The 19,258-nt window shown below is 52.1% G+C and overlaps 1 protein-coding gene across 1 annotated transcript in view; it reads right to left on the bottom strand.

Annotated features, from left to right (window-relative positions):
• Positions 1–1,868: 1,868 nt before the first annotated feature.
• MTMR7 (myotubularin related protein 7) overlaps positions 1,869–19,258 on the bottom strand; it is a 50,552-nt gene continuing 33,162 nt past the window's right edge. The window contains exons 6-14 of the mRNA XM_038755341.1: positions 17,876–18,010; positions 12,019–12,151; positions 8,320–8,429; positions 7,394–7,519; positions 5,006–5,055; positions 4,667–4,867; positions 4,429–4,569; positions 4,166–4,292; positions 1,869–2,877 (exon numbers count right to left, since the gene is read on the bottom strand). Of these exons, the coding sequence (XP_038611269.1) occupies positions 2,461–2,877; positions 4,166–4,292; positions 4,429–4,569; positions 4,667–4,867; positions 5,006–5,055; positions 7,394–7,519; positions 8,320–8,429; positions 12,019–12,151; positions 17,876–18,010 (1,440 nt within the window). The 3' untranslated portion in view covers positions 1,869–2,460. The remainder of the gene's footprint in view (positions 2,878–4,165; positions 4,293–4,428; positions 4,570–4,666; positions 4,868–5,005; positions 5,056–7,393; positions 7,520–8,319; positions 8,430–12,018; positions 12,152–17,875; positions 18,011–19,258) is intronic.

Genomic DNA, 19,258 nt, shown 5'->3' with positions numbered 1-19,258 from the left:
AGCAGTAGTTCCGGCATTTCACAAATGAGCATTACCTAAGCCCTGTTTCAGGAGGACTTCCAGCCCTAGGGCAGTCTCTCTCTCTGGCTGTAGCCCTGCTCTCTTCCTCCCCCTTCTTCCCTCCTATTCTATAGATAAAGCCTGCTACTACTACTACCACTGGATGGCAGCCCAATATGTAGACTAGATGAGCACGGACAGGTTCCTCCTCTTCCCCCGGGACAAGGGGCACCCAACAAAGTTCACGTAAGGCAACACCACTACTGCCTCAGCCCCCTGGGACCATCTGGCTCCCACAGGGTCATTGGGATGCTTAGAGGAACTGTGTACTCGTGGCCCTCCAAAACACACACCTCCAGGGTTAGGGGTGGACCATCCAACACCCCTGACTCTCTCCCACACGCTCTGACCCAGCCCAGACCATCCGAGTTTCCCTCTCCAACCCTGACGCCCTGGTGACCCAGCACGGACCATCCAACACCCCTGACTGTCTTCCTGGTGACTAAACTGTTCTTAGGAGCCACATTCTGGAACCCTTCCGCCCTGGGCCTTGACTCTCTGGCTGCCCGTTCCCAAATGCCCAGTACAGTGCCCTACACACTTGGTAAATGCTCTGCAAGTGCTGCTGGTTCAGGTGGATTTCCCACCTGAGTGTGGCTCCTCTCCCTGACCTGCCACCATCATTCTCTTCCTCCTTGTCCTCCCCTTGTCCCAGCCATCTCTTCTCAGTGCTGGGTCCCTAGGCACCCCCATCAGTGCAGGCCCAGGATGGAGCAGAAGCTGCAGCTCACCCCAGTGAACAGACATAAAGGCATAAACTTTCACTGAGGAGAAACCGGACCTCCACGTGCAACTAGGGCTAAGGATTTATTGTTGCGAGATGGTCTCACTAGTACATGCGTCCACAATACACACATCACAGAAGCGACACTGGCTAAACTGCGTTCACCAGGCTGTCACAGGCCCCCTGGGGCAGGCTCGGGCTTGCCTCCCGCTCCTTTACCTGTTATCCCACACCTCCAGGAGCTGTTACCCTGGCCTCAGCGGGACGAGCCGCACAGTCACGTTCCTTGCTGTGCATTTCTGCCCTCGGCCCCCGCGTTCCCAATCCCATTCCCCAACCAAGGGAAATAGGTATTTCTATAGAGTCAAATCAGGCCCTTCTCCTTCCCAAAACACAAGTTTTCCAAACCACATCCTGCCATTTGAAAATGGCATTTGAAAGTGGCCGGAACTGACTCCATCCTCAGCGGGCCTTTTCTCCATTAAAATTCCTCATTCTTTACAGATGATCCTCATGGGTCATAGGGTGGAGGGGAGGCAGCCCGTCAGCCCTTTCCACCAGCGTGTGGGCACGGCAAGCGGGTGCACGGGCAGCTCAACATGTGGCTACTAGTGACCCTCCTCCGCCCTGCACAGAGCAGCAGGGATCATATCTACTAATTCTGTCAGGCCCTGCTGAGCACTTAGTACAGTGCTCTGCACACAGTAATTGCTCAATAAGTACCCCTGAGTAGGAGCAACGAGAGGCTCCCTACTAGTCTGATGCAGCAGCTGATAAGACAGCATGGTTCCTGCAAGGTGGGTCTGTCAGAGGAAACAAAATAATGGAAAATCATGGAAAACCAGACTCCACCAGCATCTGCCTGCCAACATGCTGGCATGGAGAAGCCGTGTGGCATAGTGGCTAGAGCACAGGCCTGGGAATCAGAAGATCATGGGTTCTAATCCTACTTCACCACTTTGCTACGTGGCCTTGGGCAAGTCACTTCGTTTCTGTTGTGCCTCAGTTATATCAACGGTAAATGGAGACTAAGACAGTGAACCCTACGTGGGACAGGGACTGTATCCAACCCCATTTGCTTGTATCCTCCCTAGCTCTTAGTACTATGCCTGGCACATAGTAAGTGCCTAACAAATGCCGCAGTTATTATTATCTAAAACACCTTGCCTTTGACTTTCAGATTTTAGCTGCCAGAGGTTATTCTGGGGAGTCTGGACGGAAAGTCTACAGCGCACGTCTGTGGACGTGTTGAGAGGGGGACACCCACCGTCCACTTCATCAGGGTGGCTCAGAGCCACTGTTGCCCCGTGCCCACTGGCTCCTTGTCCCTGCGACTCACGCCGCAGCCACCTTGAGCTAAAGGTGTTTGAGGATTAGGGCGTTTAAACTAGTGGCACCGAAGGTAAAAGGAGCCTGAAAGGAAAGCTACTTAGTGAGTCCTATTCCCAGGGCATCTGGTTGCCTGTTCCCGGGAAGGGTGGGAAGGCCGGGTTTGTCCTGCCTGGGGTTTCGGAGAGCGGTTTGGTGAGGGAAGAAGGGGGGTGACCTGAGCACTGCCCCGTCTCCTTCCCCGTGATGGGGTTGAGCCCCGTGGGTCGAGGGTGTGGGAGGTCATCACTGGGACCTGGCCAGCTCCCTACCTCTTGGCAGTGCCCGCCCTTGGCCCGGGGGGACCCTCAGGCCGTGAGAAACACCGCCTCGTCCGAGTCCTTGCCACTGTCGTCGCCGGGCACCCCCTCCCCACCGCTGGCAGAGCGGCAGCTCAAGTCCTCCACTCCAGACTCCTGGTCACTGGCGGCCGAGAGGTCGGCGTCCGAGCATTTCCGCTTGTCCTGGCCCAGGATGAGGATCAGGGCGGAGTCCTCATCGCCCTGCGAGGGGCTGCAGGACGGGAAAGGAGTCCCGGTGCCACTGTTGCCCGGTGTGGGCGGTGTGCTGCTGGTCGGGCTGGTCGGGCTGGGGCTGGGGTCGGGGCTGCGGCCGGAGGGGGACGGCGAGCGGGAGACCCCCAAACTGCTCCTCTGCTCTGGCCGTCCTTCCTGCTCTCCGGCCCTGCTGACCGATGCTCGGCCCCACTGAACCTTCTCCAGCCTCTGGAAAAAGAGAGGCCCAAAGAGACACTGAGGCCAGGGGCCGTGGGAGGGGGTAGAGGGCACGCGCAACGGGGTAGGGCTGTAATAATAATAATCATACTATTTGTTGAGCGCTTCCTATGTGACAAACACTGTTCTAAGTGCTGGGATAGATACAGTCAGGTTGTCCCGTGGAAAGAGCCCAGGCTCGGGAGTCAGAGGATGTGGGTTCTAATCCCGTTTCCTCCGCTTGTCCGCTGCGTAACGTTGGGCAAGTAATTTAACTTCTCTGTGCCTCAGTTCCCTCATCTGTATAATGGGGATTAAGACTGTGAGCCCCATGTGAGGCACCTGATTATCTTGTACCTACCCCAGCACTTAGAACAGTGCTTGGCACATAATAAGGGCTTAACAAATACCATCATTATTTATGATGATGATGATCCCCTCCGCCTTACCTCCTTCCCTTCCCCACACCACCTGTATATATGTATATATGTTTTTACGTATTTATTACTCTATTTATTTTAATTGTACATATTCTATTTATTTTATTTTGTTAATATGTTTTTGTTTCGTTCTCTGTCTCCCCCTTCTAGACTGTGAGCCCACTGTTGGGTAGGGACCGTCTCTATATGTTGCCAACTTGTACTTCCCAAGTGCTTAGTACAGTGCTCTGCACACAGTAAGTGCTCAATAAATACGACTGAATGAATGAATGAATGAATGAATGAATGATGATGTGGAGTGCACAGTCTTAATCCCCATTTTACAGTTGAAGTAACAAACCAAATGGCTCACCCAAGGTTACAGAATGGACAAGAGGCAGGGGAGCAGCAGTCCCGATGGGGAAGCCCTGCGTGACTTGGAGGCCCGGGCTCCATACCATAATAATAATAATAATTATTATTATTATTGTTATTATTATTATTATTATTATGACGTTCACGTCCCTCCGGGCCAGGATGGCCGGGGCTCCATCTCCTCCTCCACCACCACCTCCTCCTCCACCACCTCCTCCTCATCATCATCATCAATCGTATTTATTGAGCACTTACTATGTGCAGAGCACTGTACTAAGCGCTTGGGAAGTACAAATTGGCAACATATAGAGACAGTCCCTACCCAACAGTGGGCTCACGGTCTAAAAGGGGGAGACAGAGAACAAAACAAAACATACGAACAAAATAAAATAAATAGAATAGATATGTACAAGTGAAATAAATAAATAAATCCTTCCCTGGGAAGAGCGGCAGTGCCTGAGGGGCAGCGCCCGGGGGTCAGGGCCTGGGTTAGGGCCCTGGGTTACCTCCTCCAGCACCTCCAGCTCCTCCTCCAGCTGCCGCGTCTCCTCCTTCACTGCCATCAGGTAGTCGGTCACCGACTGGCGGGGCCGCAGCCCGGCCTCGAAGCGGTTGTACAGGCCGCTCCAGAATCTGACCACCCAGAGATGCCCGTCAGCTCCCTGGCCTGGCCTGCGCCCTCCCCGCTGTCGGGGGTGGTGGGCAGAGCTCCACCCCAGGCCCGGACCCCCCGCCCCAGGCCCAGTCCGGCCCACCGCACACCACATACTTGTTCACGAAGCTGGCCGGCGCGGCCGGGGGGCAGAGGAGTCTCTGGTTGCGGCCGGAGTCCGGGCGATAGAGGGGGTTCAGGTAGTCTCCCCGGTTCCTCCACAGGTGAGCCCAGAGGGAAGAAGTCCGCTCCCGGATCCTGCGGACGGGGAAGGGCCACCAGCTGGGCCGGGGGCCGGGGGCCAAGAGCCGGGTTTGGGGGGGGGGGGGCAGCGGGGCCCACCCCCAGGCCCTACCTGAGCTCCTGGCGCTCCTTCTGGCTGTTCCCCAGGAAGTTCCCGAATTGGCAGGAGGAGACGTGGTTCTGGACGTGGAGCAGGAACCTCTCGTTGAACTCGAAGGCGCAGGGGAACTGCTCCGTCAGCTGCCAGGCGCACTCCAGGAACTGGTCCATGACGGGCGACACCTCTTTGGGGTCCCCGACCAGGGTGCCGTACCTGCCGCGCAATCCGGGGACATGCGGACACCCCCTCGGACCCCGTCCGGACATGCGCCGCCCAGCGAAGGACCGGCGGGGACCGGACTCCTCTGCTCGCCCGGTCTGGCCCGGCCCGGCCCCTCGCGCGCTCACTCACCTGTGGTTGAATTTATGGCCGAAGGCGATCCAGTCCTTCTCAATCAGCGCCTAGTGTGCGCGCACGGAGAGGCCGGGTCAGGGCGATGCCAGGCCAAGGGACCGGCCTGCGGCCACCTGCTCCCGGGCCCATCCTGGTCCACGGCTGCAGTCGGCCCAGACCCAGGTCCGCTAGGCCGCAAAGCCCCCCGGGCCTGGCGCAAGCCACTTGGGCCCTCTAGCCCAAGTCCACCTGTGCCCCCACAATAACTAATAGAAAAATTCTGCTATTTGTTAAGCGCTTGCTTTGTGCCAGGCACTGGACTAAGCGCCGGGGTGGATAAAAGCGAATCGGGTCATTCATTTCATTCATTCAATCATATTTATTGCGCGCTTACTGTGTGCAGAGCACTGTACTAAGTGCTTGTCAGACAAAGTCCTTGTCCCACGTTGGGGTCACAGTCTCCATCCCCGTTTTACAGATGAGGAAATTGAGGCCCAGAGAAGTGGAGCGACTGGCCCAAGGTCACACAGCAGACAAGTGGCGGAGCCGGGATTATAACAATAATAATAATAAGACTGGTATTTGTTAAGCGCTTACTAGGTGCCAAGCACTGTTCTAAGCACTGGGGTAGATCCAAGGTGATCAGGTTGTCTCACGTGGGGCTCACAGTCTTAATCCCCATTTTCCAGATGAGGTAACTGAGGCACAGAGAAGTTAAGTGGCTTGCCCAAGGTCACACAGCAGCCAAGTGGCAGAGGCGGGATTAGAACCCACGTCCTCTGACTCCCAAGCCCGCGCTCTTTCCAATCAATCAATCAATCGTATTTATTGAGCGCTTACTGTATGCAGAGCACTATACTAAGCGCTTGGGAAGTACAAGTCTGCAACACATAGAGACAGTCCCTACCCAACAGTGGGCTCGCGGTCTAGAAGGGGGAGACAGAGAACAAAACCAAACATACTAACAAAATAAAATAAATAGAATAGATATGTACAAGTACGATAAATAAATAGAGTAATAAATATGTACAAACATATACATATATACAGGTGCTGTGGGGAAGGGAAGGAGGTAAGATGGGGGGGATGGAGAGGGGGAAAACCACGCAAATCCCATCAAATTCCCCAAGGAGCGGGGGTACAACGATCGGGCTAGTATTTTCGGTTTCTCTGGAGTCAGTTTTTTGTTTAGATATTATTTGAATGGAATCCTTTCCTTTGACTCCCTTTCGTGTCCAAGCCTCTTTGCCCCTTCTCTTCCCCTGGGTCCTGAACCCACTGTTGGGTAGGGACTGTCTCTATATGTTGCCAATTTGTACTTCCCAAGCGCTTAGTACAGTGCTCTGCACACAGTAAGCACTCAATAAATACGACTGATTGATTGATTGATTGATTGATTGACTCCCAAATCCAGGCTCTATCCGCTAGGCCATGCTGCTCGGCGGTGGGCGGGAGCGGGGAGGGAGTGGGAGAAGGGAGGAGCTAGTAGGTCCTAATCCCGGCTCCCCCACGTCCCTGCTGGGCACATCACTTTATTTCTCTGGGCCTCAGTTCCCTCATCTGTAAAATTCATTCATTCAATGGTATTTATTGAGCGCTTACTGTGTGCAGAGCACTGTACTAGAAGCAGCATGGCTCAGTGGAAAGAGCATGGGCTTTGGAGTCAGAGGCCATGGGTTCAAATCCCGGCTCCACCAATTGGCAGCTGTGTGACTTTGGGCAAGTCACTTCACTTCTCGGTGCCCCAGTTACCTCGTCTGTCAAATGGGGATTAAGACTGTGAGCCCCCCGTGGGATAATCTGATCACCTTGTAACCTCCCCAGCGCTTAGAACGGTGCTTTGCACGTACTAAGTGCTTAATAAATGCCATTATTATTATTATTATTATTACTAAGCGCTTGGGAAGTACAAGTCAGCAACATATAGAGACGGTCAATCAATCAATCGTATTTATTGAGCGCTTACTGTGTGCAGAGCACTGTACTAAGCGCTTGGGAAGTACAAGTCGGCAACATATAGAGACAGTTCCTACCCAACAGTGGGCTCACAGTCTAAAAGAGTCCCTACCCAACAACGGGCTCACAGTCTAGAAGGGGGAGACAGACAACAAAACATGTAGACAGGTGTCAAAGTCATCAGAACAAATAGAATTATAGCTATATGCACATCATTAACAAAATTACTAGAATAGTAAATACGTACAAGTCAAATAAATAGAGTAATAAATCTGTGTAAATATATACAAGTGCTGTGGGGAGGGGAAGGAGTAAAATGGGGATAAGGAGCATGAGCTCAATGTGGGACAGGGATTGAGTCGAACCAGACTGGTAGCAACCCCAGGGCTTAGAAGAGTGCTTGGCACATAGTAAGCACTTAAAATACCGTTATTATTATAATTAACTCACCATGAAACCCTTCAGCGTCCGGTAGTGTGGGTCGAGGAGCAGACTGGCCACGGAGCACACCTGGGCAGTCCGGTCCCAGCCGTCCGAGCAGTGGACAAGGACGCTGGCCCCCTCCTCCGCCACCGCCTGTGGGACAAGTGGGGTCACCGGGCCGGTGGGCCGCCTTCCTTCCTACACCCAGCCGTGCTGGATGCCAGCCGAGGGCAGGCAGACTGCAGCCTGCCCACACCCCGCCCCTAGCCCCACAGCCGAATCTAGGCCGCACCCTGTCCCTGCCTGCTCAGGGAGACCCCACTTGCAGGAGGAGAAGATGCCGGCCGTGGGGAGGAGGCTGTAAGCTCCTCTACACCTCTAGGGGAAGGGAATGTGTCTGCTTATTGTTATATTGTACTCTCCCCAGCGCTTAGTACAGTGCTCTGCACTCAGTATGGACTCAACATTTACGATAGAATGAATAGACGGTGCCAGCCGTGGGAAGAGGGGTCAGTGGGGGGAGAGGAGGTGCCAGCCAAGGGGAGGAGGTGTCAGTCCCAGGGGTGGGGTAGAGGAGATGCCAGATGTCGGGGTAGGGGCGAAGGTGGGGAGAAGATAGCAGCTTAGAGGGAGGTGCTGCTCTCCTGTCATCATCATCATCATCATCAATCGTATTTATTGAGCGCTTACTATGTGCAGAGCACTGTACTAAGCGCTTGGGAAGTACAAATTGGCAACATATAGAGACAGTCCCTACCCAACAGTGGGCTCCACCCCCACACAGAATCAACCCAACTCCCCCAGACCCCACCTGCTAGGAGCCTCGCCCACCGTCCAGCTCCCCAACCCCTGCCTGGACAGGGGGAGGAGCTGCGAATTTGGAAGGCCCAGAGGGGCTCAAGGTGGGCGGCCGCCATGCCCGCCCCAGAGAGCCCGCCGGTGGCACCACTTACCTTTGCGATGAAGAAGCCTGCGTCCATGATGGCTCGGATGTGTCGCGGCCAGCCCGAGTTCTCCAGCCCCGACAGGAAGTCGCTCATGGACGGGGCCCTCAGCTCGCACACTGCCACAGGGCCGAGAAACCGGGCAGCGCCAAATCAGGAGCGGGAGGGGGAAAGACAACAAAACAAAACACGTAATCAATCAATCAATCAATCAATCGTATTTATTGAGCATTTACTGTGTGCAGAGCACTGTACTAAGCGCTTGGGAAGTACAAGTTGGCAACATATAGAGACAGTCCCTACCCAACAGGGGGCTCACAGTCTAAAAGGGGGAGACAGAGAACAAAACCAAACATACTAACAAAATAAAATAAATAGAATAGATATGTACAAGTAAAAGAAATAAATCAATAGAGTAATAAATACGTACAAACATATATACAGTAGACAAACACCAATACATTCAATATAAATAGATAGAATTATAGATATATACACATCATTAATAAAATAAATAGAATAATACATATGTAAATGTATACACAAGTGCTGTGGGGTGGGGAAGGGGGCAGAGCAGAGGGAGGGAGTGGGAGCGATGGGGAGGGGAGGAGGAGCAGAGGAAAGGGGGGGCTCAGTCTGGGAAGGCCTCCTGGAGGAGGTGAGCTTTTAGTAGGGCTTTGAAGGGGGGGGAAGTGTGCTAGTTTGGCTGATGTGAGGAGGGAGGGCATTCCAGGCCAGAGGTAGGATGTGGGTCAGGGGTCGACAGCGGGACGGGCAAGAACGAGTCACGGTGAGGAGGTGAGCGGCGGCAGAAGAGTGGAGGGTGCGGGCAGGGCTGGAGAAGGAGACAAGGGAGGTGAAGTAGGAGGGGGCGAGGGGATGGACAGCTTTGAAGCCAATAGAGAGGAGTTTTTGCTTGATACGAAGGTGGATAGGCAACCACTGGAGAATTTTGAGGGGGCGGGGGTGACATGCCCAGAGCGTTTCTGTAGAAAGACAATCTGGGCAGCAGAGTGAAGTATAGGCTAAAGTGGGGAGAGACAGGAAGTTGGGAGATCAGTAAGGATGCTGTTGCAGTAATCCAGTCGGGATATGATGAGTGATTGTACTAATGTGGTGGCGGTTTAGATGAAGAGGAAAAGGGGGATCTGGGTGATGTTGTGAAGGTGAGACGGGCAGGTTTGGGTGACTGGCTACTTACTCTATGGACACTCCCAAACACTTAGTATGCTCCCGCAGTAAGTGTTCAATAATGATCACAAAATGATTGATCTATGGTATGTATTAAGTCTATATCTGCCTACGTCTCCCATTACAGTGAATATCAATCAATGGCATTTTTTGAGCATGTACTATGTGCAGAGCCCTGAATTTAAGTCCTTGGGAGGGTACAATGCAATACAGTTGGTAGACATGACGTGAGCTTGCAGTCTAGGAATAACTCCTCGGGGGCAGGAACGGTATCTTCTACCTCCACTCTCGAAGCACTTAGTACAGTGCTCTGCGCACAGTGGGTGCCCAGAAAATATTATTGAGAATATTATGGACACAGAGCGGAAGTTCTGATCAGTCCCAGTCGCTGAGCCTAGCAGCTAGCCACACCGTGTTTCCTGAGACTGGCCTACGCCTTCCCCGGCTAATCCTCCGCCTCACAGATATTCACACGGCTAAAGTTCCTCCGAGAGTGTTGAGGTTCAGCGGAGCCCGTGTGTCTAGAGTGAGGGGCAGGCACCTGTTGACACCTGACACCACCAGTTCCAAATAAAACACCCTAACCCTTCCCTCAGTTGGCAGAAAGCACCCGGAACTCACAATCACAGGAAGTTGGTGTGGCCACCAATATCAGTAGCTTCAAGCAGGCTTTGGAGAAATTTGTGGGCGAGTGTTCAGAAATGGCTTACTACAGGGAAGACAGGGAAAGCCAAAGATGAAGACGAAAGAGTTGTTAGGGTAGGGGGGAGGGAAGGGGCAAATCATCATCATCATCATCAATAGTATTTATTGAGCGCTTACTATGTGCAGAGCACTGTACTAAGCGCTTGGGAAGTACAAATTGGCAACATATAGAGACAGTCCCTACCCAACAGTGGGCTCACAGTCTAAAAGGGGGGCCAATCCTGTACCCTGAAGAAAATCACCACGGGTGACCTTCTGCTTACATCTGAAGCCAGATGCCCAGGTAAGGCACGTGGCAATTCACAGACTTGCTTGGGGCTCCATGCCAGCAAACCCCAAGATTCAATCAGTCAATCAATCAATCGTATTTCTTGAGCACTTACTGTGTGCAGAGCACTGTATTAAGTGCTTGGGAAGTACAAGTTGGCAACATGTAGAGACAGTCCCTACGCAACAGTGGGCTCACAGTCTAGAAGGGGGAGACAGAGAACAAAACCAAACGTATTAACAAAATAAAATAAATAGAATGGATATGTACAAGTAAAATAAATAAATAAATAAATAAATAGAGTAATAAATATGTACAAACATACATACATATATACAGGTGCTGTGGGGAAGATTGCCATATAAGGGGAGCTGCCATCACCCCGCATCAGATCTGAAACCCCAAAAGGCATGGGAGGCAGTGGGGTTCAGGGAACTGCCTGTGGAGATCTGTGGGGTTCCCCAACACTGCCTCCCCTCTATCCATCCAACCCACCCTATGATCACGAGACTCTTAATTAGGAAACCTCCCACGTGTGGACACACACACACAAACACACACACACACACACACAAACCCCCCACCCCACCCCCCCACATCACTCTGGCATACTCTCTGGTGACAATCTGGTGACTTCCATCAGTGCAGGGATTGACAGCAGCAGCGGCCTGGCAGCAGCCAGTTCAGAGAGCACTGACCCACTCCTGTCCCTTCTCCTTCTTCACCCAAGATGGAGTCAGTAGGCGCTCAATCAATACGATTGAACGAGGGGGAATGAACAAAGGGAGCAAGTCAGGATGATGCAGAAGGGAGTGGGAGACGAGGGAAGCAAGGGCTTAGTTAGGAAAGGCCTTCTGGAGGTGATGTACCTTCAATAAGGATTTGAAGGGTAGGAAAGTAATTGTCCCTCAGATTGAGGAGGGAGGGCGTTCCAGGTGAGATCGAAGCATCGGGAGAAGGTTAGCACCAGAGGAGCGAAGTGTGCGGGCTGGGTTGTAGTAGAATGGCAAGGTGAGATAGGAGGGGATAAGGTGATGGAGGGCTTTAAAGCCAATGGTGAGGAGATTTTGTTTGATGCACAGGTTGATGGGTAACCACTGGAGTTTTTTGAGGAGTGAGGTTACATGTCCTGAATTTTTCTGTAGAAAATTGATCCGGGCAGCAGAGTGAAGTATGGAACGGAGTGGGGAAAGGCAGAAGGCCAGGAGGTCAGCACGGAGGCTGATGCAGTAACCCAGGCGGGATAGCATGAGTGACTGTATTAACACGGTAGCAGTTTGGATGGAGAGGAAAGGGCCCAAGGCCCTGTCACCAGACGGAGGGATGCCAAGGGATGCCAGGACCCGGGGATCGGGCCCACGGCTCTGTCCCTGGACTGAAAGGTGCTGGGATCGGGGGATCGGGCTAACCTCGTGTTTGAGTCCAGATGGCAATTGGGCTGAGCTGGGTTAGGTGGAGTCATGAACCCCCCGGTCCCTGCCCTCCCCAACTAACCGGGCCCATTGCACTGGGCCCTGTCCCAGAGGGCCTGTCTGCCCACTCACCTTCCAGCATTCTCTGCAGGCTGCTCCGCATTACGTGGATGTTTTCGATGCCGATGAACTGGAACTTGATGTTGGAGTAATTGTCCTCATTCTCATAGCCTTTCCCTGCAGCCCGGTTGGCCATGGCGTTGAGCTGCATGGACAGAAATGGTCAGAAACACAAGCGGTGGAGCCAGGACTAGAACCCATGTCCTTCTGACTCCCCAGGCCCATACTCTACCCATTAGACCACACTGCTTCCTTATTCTTATCCTTCCTGCTGGTTTCACTATTTGTGAAGGATTTACGTTTGCCTCTCCCATCAAATTGTATGCTCCTGGAGCAGAGGGAACACATGTCCAGCTACTGTTGTGCTTTCTATAGAGCTTAGACTCAGCAGGGAATCAATAAGTACCATGGACTGACAGTGCTCTGCACACAGTGAGCGCTCAACAATACCACTGATCTATTGATTGACTGAAAGAAGGAAATCCCTCTTAAAATGCACAATAGCACAGGAAATGCATGGCTACAGGGAGCTGTGGATGGGAAATATCTGGTTAACATTCTTCCAAAGACCTCCCGGGGGGAATGTGAACCTATAATTCCCTCACCTCCATGTCTCAGGCCTTTAAGAACAAATGAGAAAATGGTGCACCTCCGAAAAAAGATGCTTTTTAACTACAAAATGATATGCATCTCCTCAAAGATAGATGTGTCCACAGCCAGAATATTAATAAGCAAGGTTTACAAAAATATTTTTAAAACAGTAAATGGCCAAGTGGAAAATTTTTCTCAAATATCCTAAGAAATGTTTGCCCTCTTGGAACTTCCAGTCATGGCCTGACAAGATGTTATTACCCAGTTTCATTGTCTGCTTCACCCCCCAGATGAGGCCCTAATTGAAAGGCTGGCACCAACCAGAGTCTTCTTTTTGCTCCAAATTCAACTGGCCCAATCTTTCTATGCCCAAAGGCCCAGACTGCATAGGCCAAGGCCCTGGGCATTCCAACCACATAAGGTTTTCTGGAATCAAACCAGAATTAGGTTATAATCTACAATTGGAAATGAGATTTGCCACCAAGATAAATCACCAGCCACCCGACCAGGATGGCTAAAATGCAGTTGTTCCCAAATGTGGGGGGATGGACTACAAGAGTTGTTTGCTGTGTGACTTCAGGGTAAGTCACTTGACTTCTCTGTGTTTCAGTTACCTCATCTGCAAAATAGAGATTAAGACTGTGAGAAATAATAATAATAATGGTACTTGTTCACTCATTCATTCATTCAATCATATTTATTGAGCGCTCACTATGTGCAGAGTACTGTACTAAGCACTTGGAAAGTACAGTACAGCAATAAAGAGAGACAATCCCTGCCCAAAACAAACAGGCTCACAGCACTTACTGTGTTTAAGCACTGTTCTAAGTGCTGTGGTAGATACAAGTTAATAAAGTTGGACACAGTCCCTGTCCCACATGGGGTTCACGCTCTTATCCCCATTAGACAGATGAGGTAACAGGCCCCGAGAAGTCAAGTGACTTGCCCAAGGTCACACAGCAGACACGTGGCGGACTCAGGATTAGAACCCAGGTCCTTCTCAGCACCATGCTCTATCCACTAAGTCATAGAGCCCACGTGGGACACGGACTGTGTCCAACCTGATTATTTTGTATCTACCCCACCCCGCCTGCTTAGTACGGTGCCAGGCCCATTGTTAGCCCGTAAACACCACACAAAAAAGGACCTTTCAAGGTCTGACCTAATCGAATAATAATAATAATAATAATAGTATTTATTAAGCGCTTACTATGAGCCCACGTGGGACACGGACTGTGTCCAACCTGATTATTTTGTATCTACCCCACCCCGCCTGCTTAGTACGGTGCCGGTCCCATTGTAAGCCCGTAAACACCACACAAAAAAGGACCTTTCAAGGTCTAACCTAATCGAATAATAATAATAATAATAATGGCATTTATTAAGTGCTTACTATGAGCCCACATGGGACACGGACTGTGTCCAACCTGATTATTTTGTATCTACCCCACCCCGCCTGCTTAGTACGGTGCCGGGCCCATTGTAAGCCCGTAAACACCACACAAAAAAGGACCTTTCAAGGTCTGACCTAATCGAATAATAATAATAATAATAATAATAATAATGGCATTTATTAAGCGCTTACTATGTGCAAAGCACTGTTCTAAGCGCTGATTAGCTAAGTTAAGCGCTGATTGAAGATTGACCTTTTAGACTGTGAGCCCACTGCTGGGTAGGGACTGTCTCTATATGTTGCCGACTTGTACTTCCCAAGCGCTTAATACAGTGCTCTGCACACAGTAAGCGCTCAATAAATACGATTGATTGACTGATTGATTGACTGCATGCTACAGGGTCGGCCAGCAGATGGTAGTAGTTTTATCATCTACCAGCCAACGTCATCTTTCCACCACAATCTTTCTCCCCAGCAGGTTGGTAGGGTCGATATGGGGAATTTCCAAGGCAGAGGACAAAGGCCTCAAAACGTGGAGCAGTAATTAGTGCCCTCAAACTGCAGGGGCAATGCACCTTTAGACTTTTAAAGCCCCCCTGGGGGACAGGGACTGTGCCAAGTGAAGCATTGTGGCTCAATCAATCAATCAATCAATCGTATTTATTGAGTGCTTACTATGTGCAGAGCACTGTACTAAGCACTTAGCACTGTACTTAGCGCTTAGCACTGTACTAAGCGCTTAGTGGGAAGATCCCGGGCTTGGGAATCAGAGGTCATCGGTTCTAATTCCGACTCCCCCACATGTCTGCTGTGTGGCCTTAGGCAAGTCTCTTAACTTCTCTGAGCCTCAATTCCCTCATCTGTAAAATGGGGATGAAGACTGTGAACCCCATGTGGAACAACCTGATCACCTTGTATCCCCCGCCCCCAGCGCTTAGAACAGTGCTTTGTGCACAGTGAGCGTTTAACAAATGCCATCATTATTATTGTTAATTCCCTTCTGTGCATTCTCCCCCAGAGCTCAGTACAGTGCTCCACACACAGTACGGGCTTAACAGATACTATTCCTACAATGATCTTGGTTTATGACCGGCCTGGCGGAGTCCAGTGTCAGGCATAATTTCTTGGACATACACTGAAAATGAAAATCGTACAAAATCCAAGGCAAACATCCTCATCATTGCCACTGTCACTGATCTTCCTCATTCCTATCACCAGGCTGACACTTCCATTCTTCCTCCAAAAAAAATCCCCTCCCTCATCTGCTGGGTCAGCCAGGGCTCCTTTCACCTTGGACGGGCCAAGCTGAACTCCAGCGCGGTGCAGTGAAGGCTGGGACTGACACGGAGGGAACAGTGTGGCCTAGCGGATAAAGCAGGTGCCTGAGAGCTGGAAGACTTGGGTTCTAATCCCCACTCCACCACTTGACTTTTGTGTGACTTTGGGTAAATTAGTTATCTTCTCTGTGCCTCAGTTTCCTCAACTGTAAAATGGGGACTCAATACCTGTTCCCCCTTCTGAGTGACTGCTACTCCAGCACATAGTACATTGCTTGACACATGGTTAAGTGCTTAACAAGTACCATTTTAAAAAAAGAGAGAGCAAGACTAGGGCAGAGGGCGGAGGCTAGGGTGGAAGGCGAGGCTTGGGGGTAGGGAGGCCAAGATGGAGAGGAGGCTGGGCCAGGAGGGGAGGCTGGGGCAGCGGGAAGAGACTATGGCTGGGGGGACGCAGGGGGCCGGCTGGAGTTGGGGAGGCCAGAGTTGGGAAGAAGTCTGGGAATAGAGGGGAGGCTGAGGCTGGGGTAGAGGCTGTGGGGGGAAAGGCTCGGTGGGGAGAGACGGGGACAGGGGGATGTCAGGAGCAGGGGAGAGTTCCTGCCTTTCTGTTGTTGTTGGCCTTGTTGAACGCCCCTCCACTTGGCCAACAGGAGCTGGAGCTGGAGCCGGGCCTCCGGATGGGGCAGGGGAGGGCACGGAGGCCAGGTCTCTGACGCACTGGGAAGCTGTGTTTGCGTGTGTCGGGGAGAGGTGTGACGGAGGCGGTGGGGGAAAGGTGAGTGGGCTGAGTGAAGGGGAGAGGGGGGTGTGTGTTGTCAGCAGCAGGACTGATTCCTGAGACCAATCTTGCTCCCATGAACCCTCGATCCAAACTGCCTCCTGGGTCCAGCCGGGGTCCAGGTATTGTCTGTCTGACTTTTGTGCATTAAGAAGGCGCAGCCTCCTGCAGCCGACCGACCGTGTTCTCGTCTGCGGGGGCTCCTGCCAGCCGGAGCCCAGGGCCCACCTGGACCAAAAGGGCAAATCTCCTCCTTTGACCTTAAACAGGGAGCCCCCCACCCCCAGCCCGTCGCCCCGGGGAGGACCTGGTCTGCTCATCTGTGGGGCCCCGTCTCCTCTGTAATCAGGTCACCCAATCCTTCTCCCAGCCAACGGCCAAAGCCAGCCCGTACGCAGGGGGTGAAAACAACCAGATCTGACCTCTGACCTCTCATGTGGTGGAGTTCTGAGGAACAGAGGAGCATGCACGTGAGTGCATACCCGAGCAAGAGAGTATAGCACTGCAGCACTGCATCTCGCAGCATCCTTCTACCCTAGACTGTAAACTCATTATGGGCAGGGAATGTGTCTGTTAATTCTGTTATAGTGTACTCTCCCAAGTGCTTGGTACAGTGCTGTACACATAGTAAGTGCTCAATGAATCAATTCATTGATTGATCAATTACCCTAATAGGCAGGAACCCAGTGGCCATCATAATAATAATAATTTTGGTATTTGTTAAGCGCTTACTATGTGCCAAGCACTGTTCTCGACTGGAACCCCAGAACTAACTAACTATGGTGTCTCCATGACAAATCCAGAGCTGGATTTCTTTTCAGTCTGGACCTGGCCATACTTCCTAGGTCTCCATGGAGACAAACGGTCCCAAGCTCTGCCCCTGCCAGCTGAGCCGGACAGGTCCGATACGGAAAAACAGGGTGGACGATAAGTCCTCGCCAACCCTAACTGAGATGGCCGAGCACAACATCCTCCCGTTTTTCAATTTGTTCTTCCCGCAAACATCCCAAAACACAGAAGGGCACGGATAGTAGGGGGAAAAAATTCCTCTGTGATGGGGGTCCGGATGGGGCTCGGGCAGAGAGGCTACCCACCGTGGGGTGGGAGGGTAGATTCTTCTGTGATGGGGGCCCTGGCAGAGCAATAGGGTGGGGGTTGCCCTGACTAGCTGTTAGTGGGAGGGGGGACACTATACTCCCCTCTAGGGTGTGGCTGCTGAGCCCTCTGACCTTCCCAGAGCACTCTTTGTGGGGTTGTCCTTTTCCCCTTCCCAGAGGGGCTTTCCCTCCTTGTGTGTCCACTAGGTTAGAGGTTGGGGAAGGAAGTCTTCCTGCCCTGAGACCCTGATCTCCCCCGAGGAGCTGGAGTAGAGATGCAGAGGCAGAAGACAGAGAGGAGGGGGAATCCTCTGAGTCAGAACGGCAGGAAATGTGCAGCCCAGGGGAAGGAAGAGCCGGGCACGGGCCCCAGCTCACTCCAGGCTTGCTGCCCAACTGGCTCATTCAGTTCCAAAGTGAGGATTTGGAGGCAATTTCAGAGAGGGGTAAACTGGATGGCTAGAACCAGCCAGCCGCCCACTCTACTCCGTCGGCTGGCCCGGTCAGCACCTCCGCCCCGGGGGCCTCTGAGAATCCGTCACTGACCGTTGCCATTAGCCTGCCAGCAGCACCGTGGGCAGCCGTGGATGGGTCCTGGCCACGTCACGGGGGCCGGCTCCGCCCCCCCGACAACAAACAGGAGTGACCCCCAGCCCCAGGGGACTTTGCTTCTTTCCCAGTTGCACAACACCAGGCAGTGAAATACGCGTCTGAATTGCGACAGACTCACTTTGGGCCGAGTGTCAACAACATAAAGGAAATCACTTCTGGGATTGGCTTTCCTGATGGCCTGGAGCACCTGCTCGTCCTCGAGGCAGCGGGCACTGAAGCCGGACAGCGGCTGACTGCTCCGGCAGATGGTCGCCTGGGAAAAGAGCAGAAGCGGTCAGCGGGGTGATGGCGGTGGTGGTCAGTGTTGACGCCCTGCCCAAGAAGACACCGCCGTGGCAAAATTAACTCCACCTTCTCTAGACCCATCCTACCCCTCTCTTACAGCAGCTGACCCAAAGGGCCTTTCTTCCTAAGGGGCCGACAAGTGATCATTTCCGGGGTGGGTGGGAGATGGGCCGGAACTCCCTGCTCTCTGGCGGGGGAACAAGCCCTCCTGTTTCTCAGTATTCCCATCCCCTACCCCACCCCAGCCTTCCCACTCAACCTGGCGAGAGGGCTCTGGGTCCAAACCCCCTCTTCCTGCCATGACAACTCCCCTTGTCCACATCAGCTTCCCATTCCTTGGAGACATTCCCCTGAGCCTCATGGGCCCAGCCTCCTCCCAGCTTCAGGAGAATAAGCAGACAGCTGAATCAGTTTCAGGAGAATAAGCGGAATCAAACAAAAACTCCTAACCATTGGCTGCAAAGCACTCATTCACCTTGCTCCCTCCTATCTCCCCTCACTGCTCTCCTACTACAGCCCAGCACGTACACTTCATTACCCTAATGCTAACCTTCTTCCTGTACCTACATCTCATCTATGTCACCACCTACCCCTCGGCCACGTCCTGCCTCTGGCCTGGAATGCCCTCCCTCCTCAAATCCGACAGACAATTACTCTCTCTTCTTTCAAAGCTTTATTGAAGCCACATCTCCTCCAAGAGGCCTTCCCTGATTAAGCCCCCCCCTTTCCTCTTCTCCCACTCCCTTCTGTGTCACCCAGACTCTCTCTTAGGTATTCATCCCCGCTCCCAGCCTCATCATCATCATCATCAATCGTATTTATTGAGCGCTTACTATGTGCAGAGCATTTATGTACACATCTGTAAATTAACAGTGCTCCAGCGCTTAGAACAGTGCTTTGCACATAGTAGCACTTAATAAATGCCATTATTGTTATTATTTATATTAATGTCTGTCTCCCCCTCTAAACTGTAAGCTTGTTGTGGGCAGGGAAAGTATCTGTTTATTGTTATATTGTACTCTCCCAAGTGCTTAGTACAGTGCTCTGCATACACTAAGCGCTCAATAAATACAATTGAATGAATCAATGAATTTGCCTTTCTTTCATTGGATGGAGTCATTTTGGAAAACTGCCAGCCTCTTGCTTCATGGGAGTTCTGATTTGAGTCCATGAGGGGTACCAGTCAAAATTGTTCACTTCAGAGCCTGAGGAATAC

This window comes from Tachyglossus aculeatus, chromosome 12, assembly GCF_015852505.1.
Source record: "Tachyglossus aculeatus isolate mTacAcu1 chromosome 12, mTacAcu1.pri, whole genome shotgun sequence".
NCBI lineage: Eukaryota > Metazoa > Chordata > Mammalia > Monotremata > Tachyglossidae > Tachyglossus > Tachyglossus aculeatus.
The sequence above is the reverse complement of the archived record's forward strand: the minus strand, read 5'-3'. Positions and strand labels throughout refer to the sequence as shown.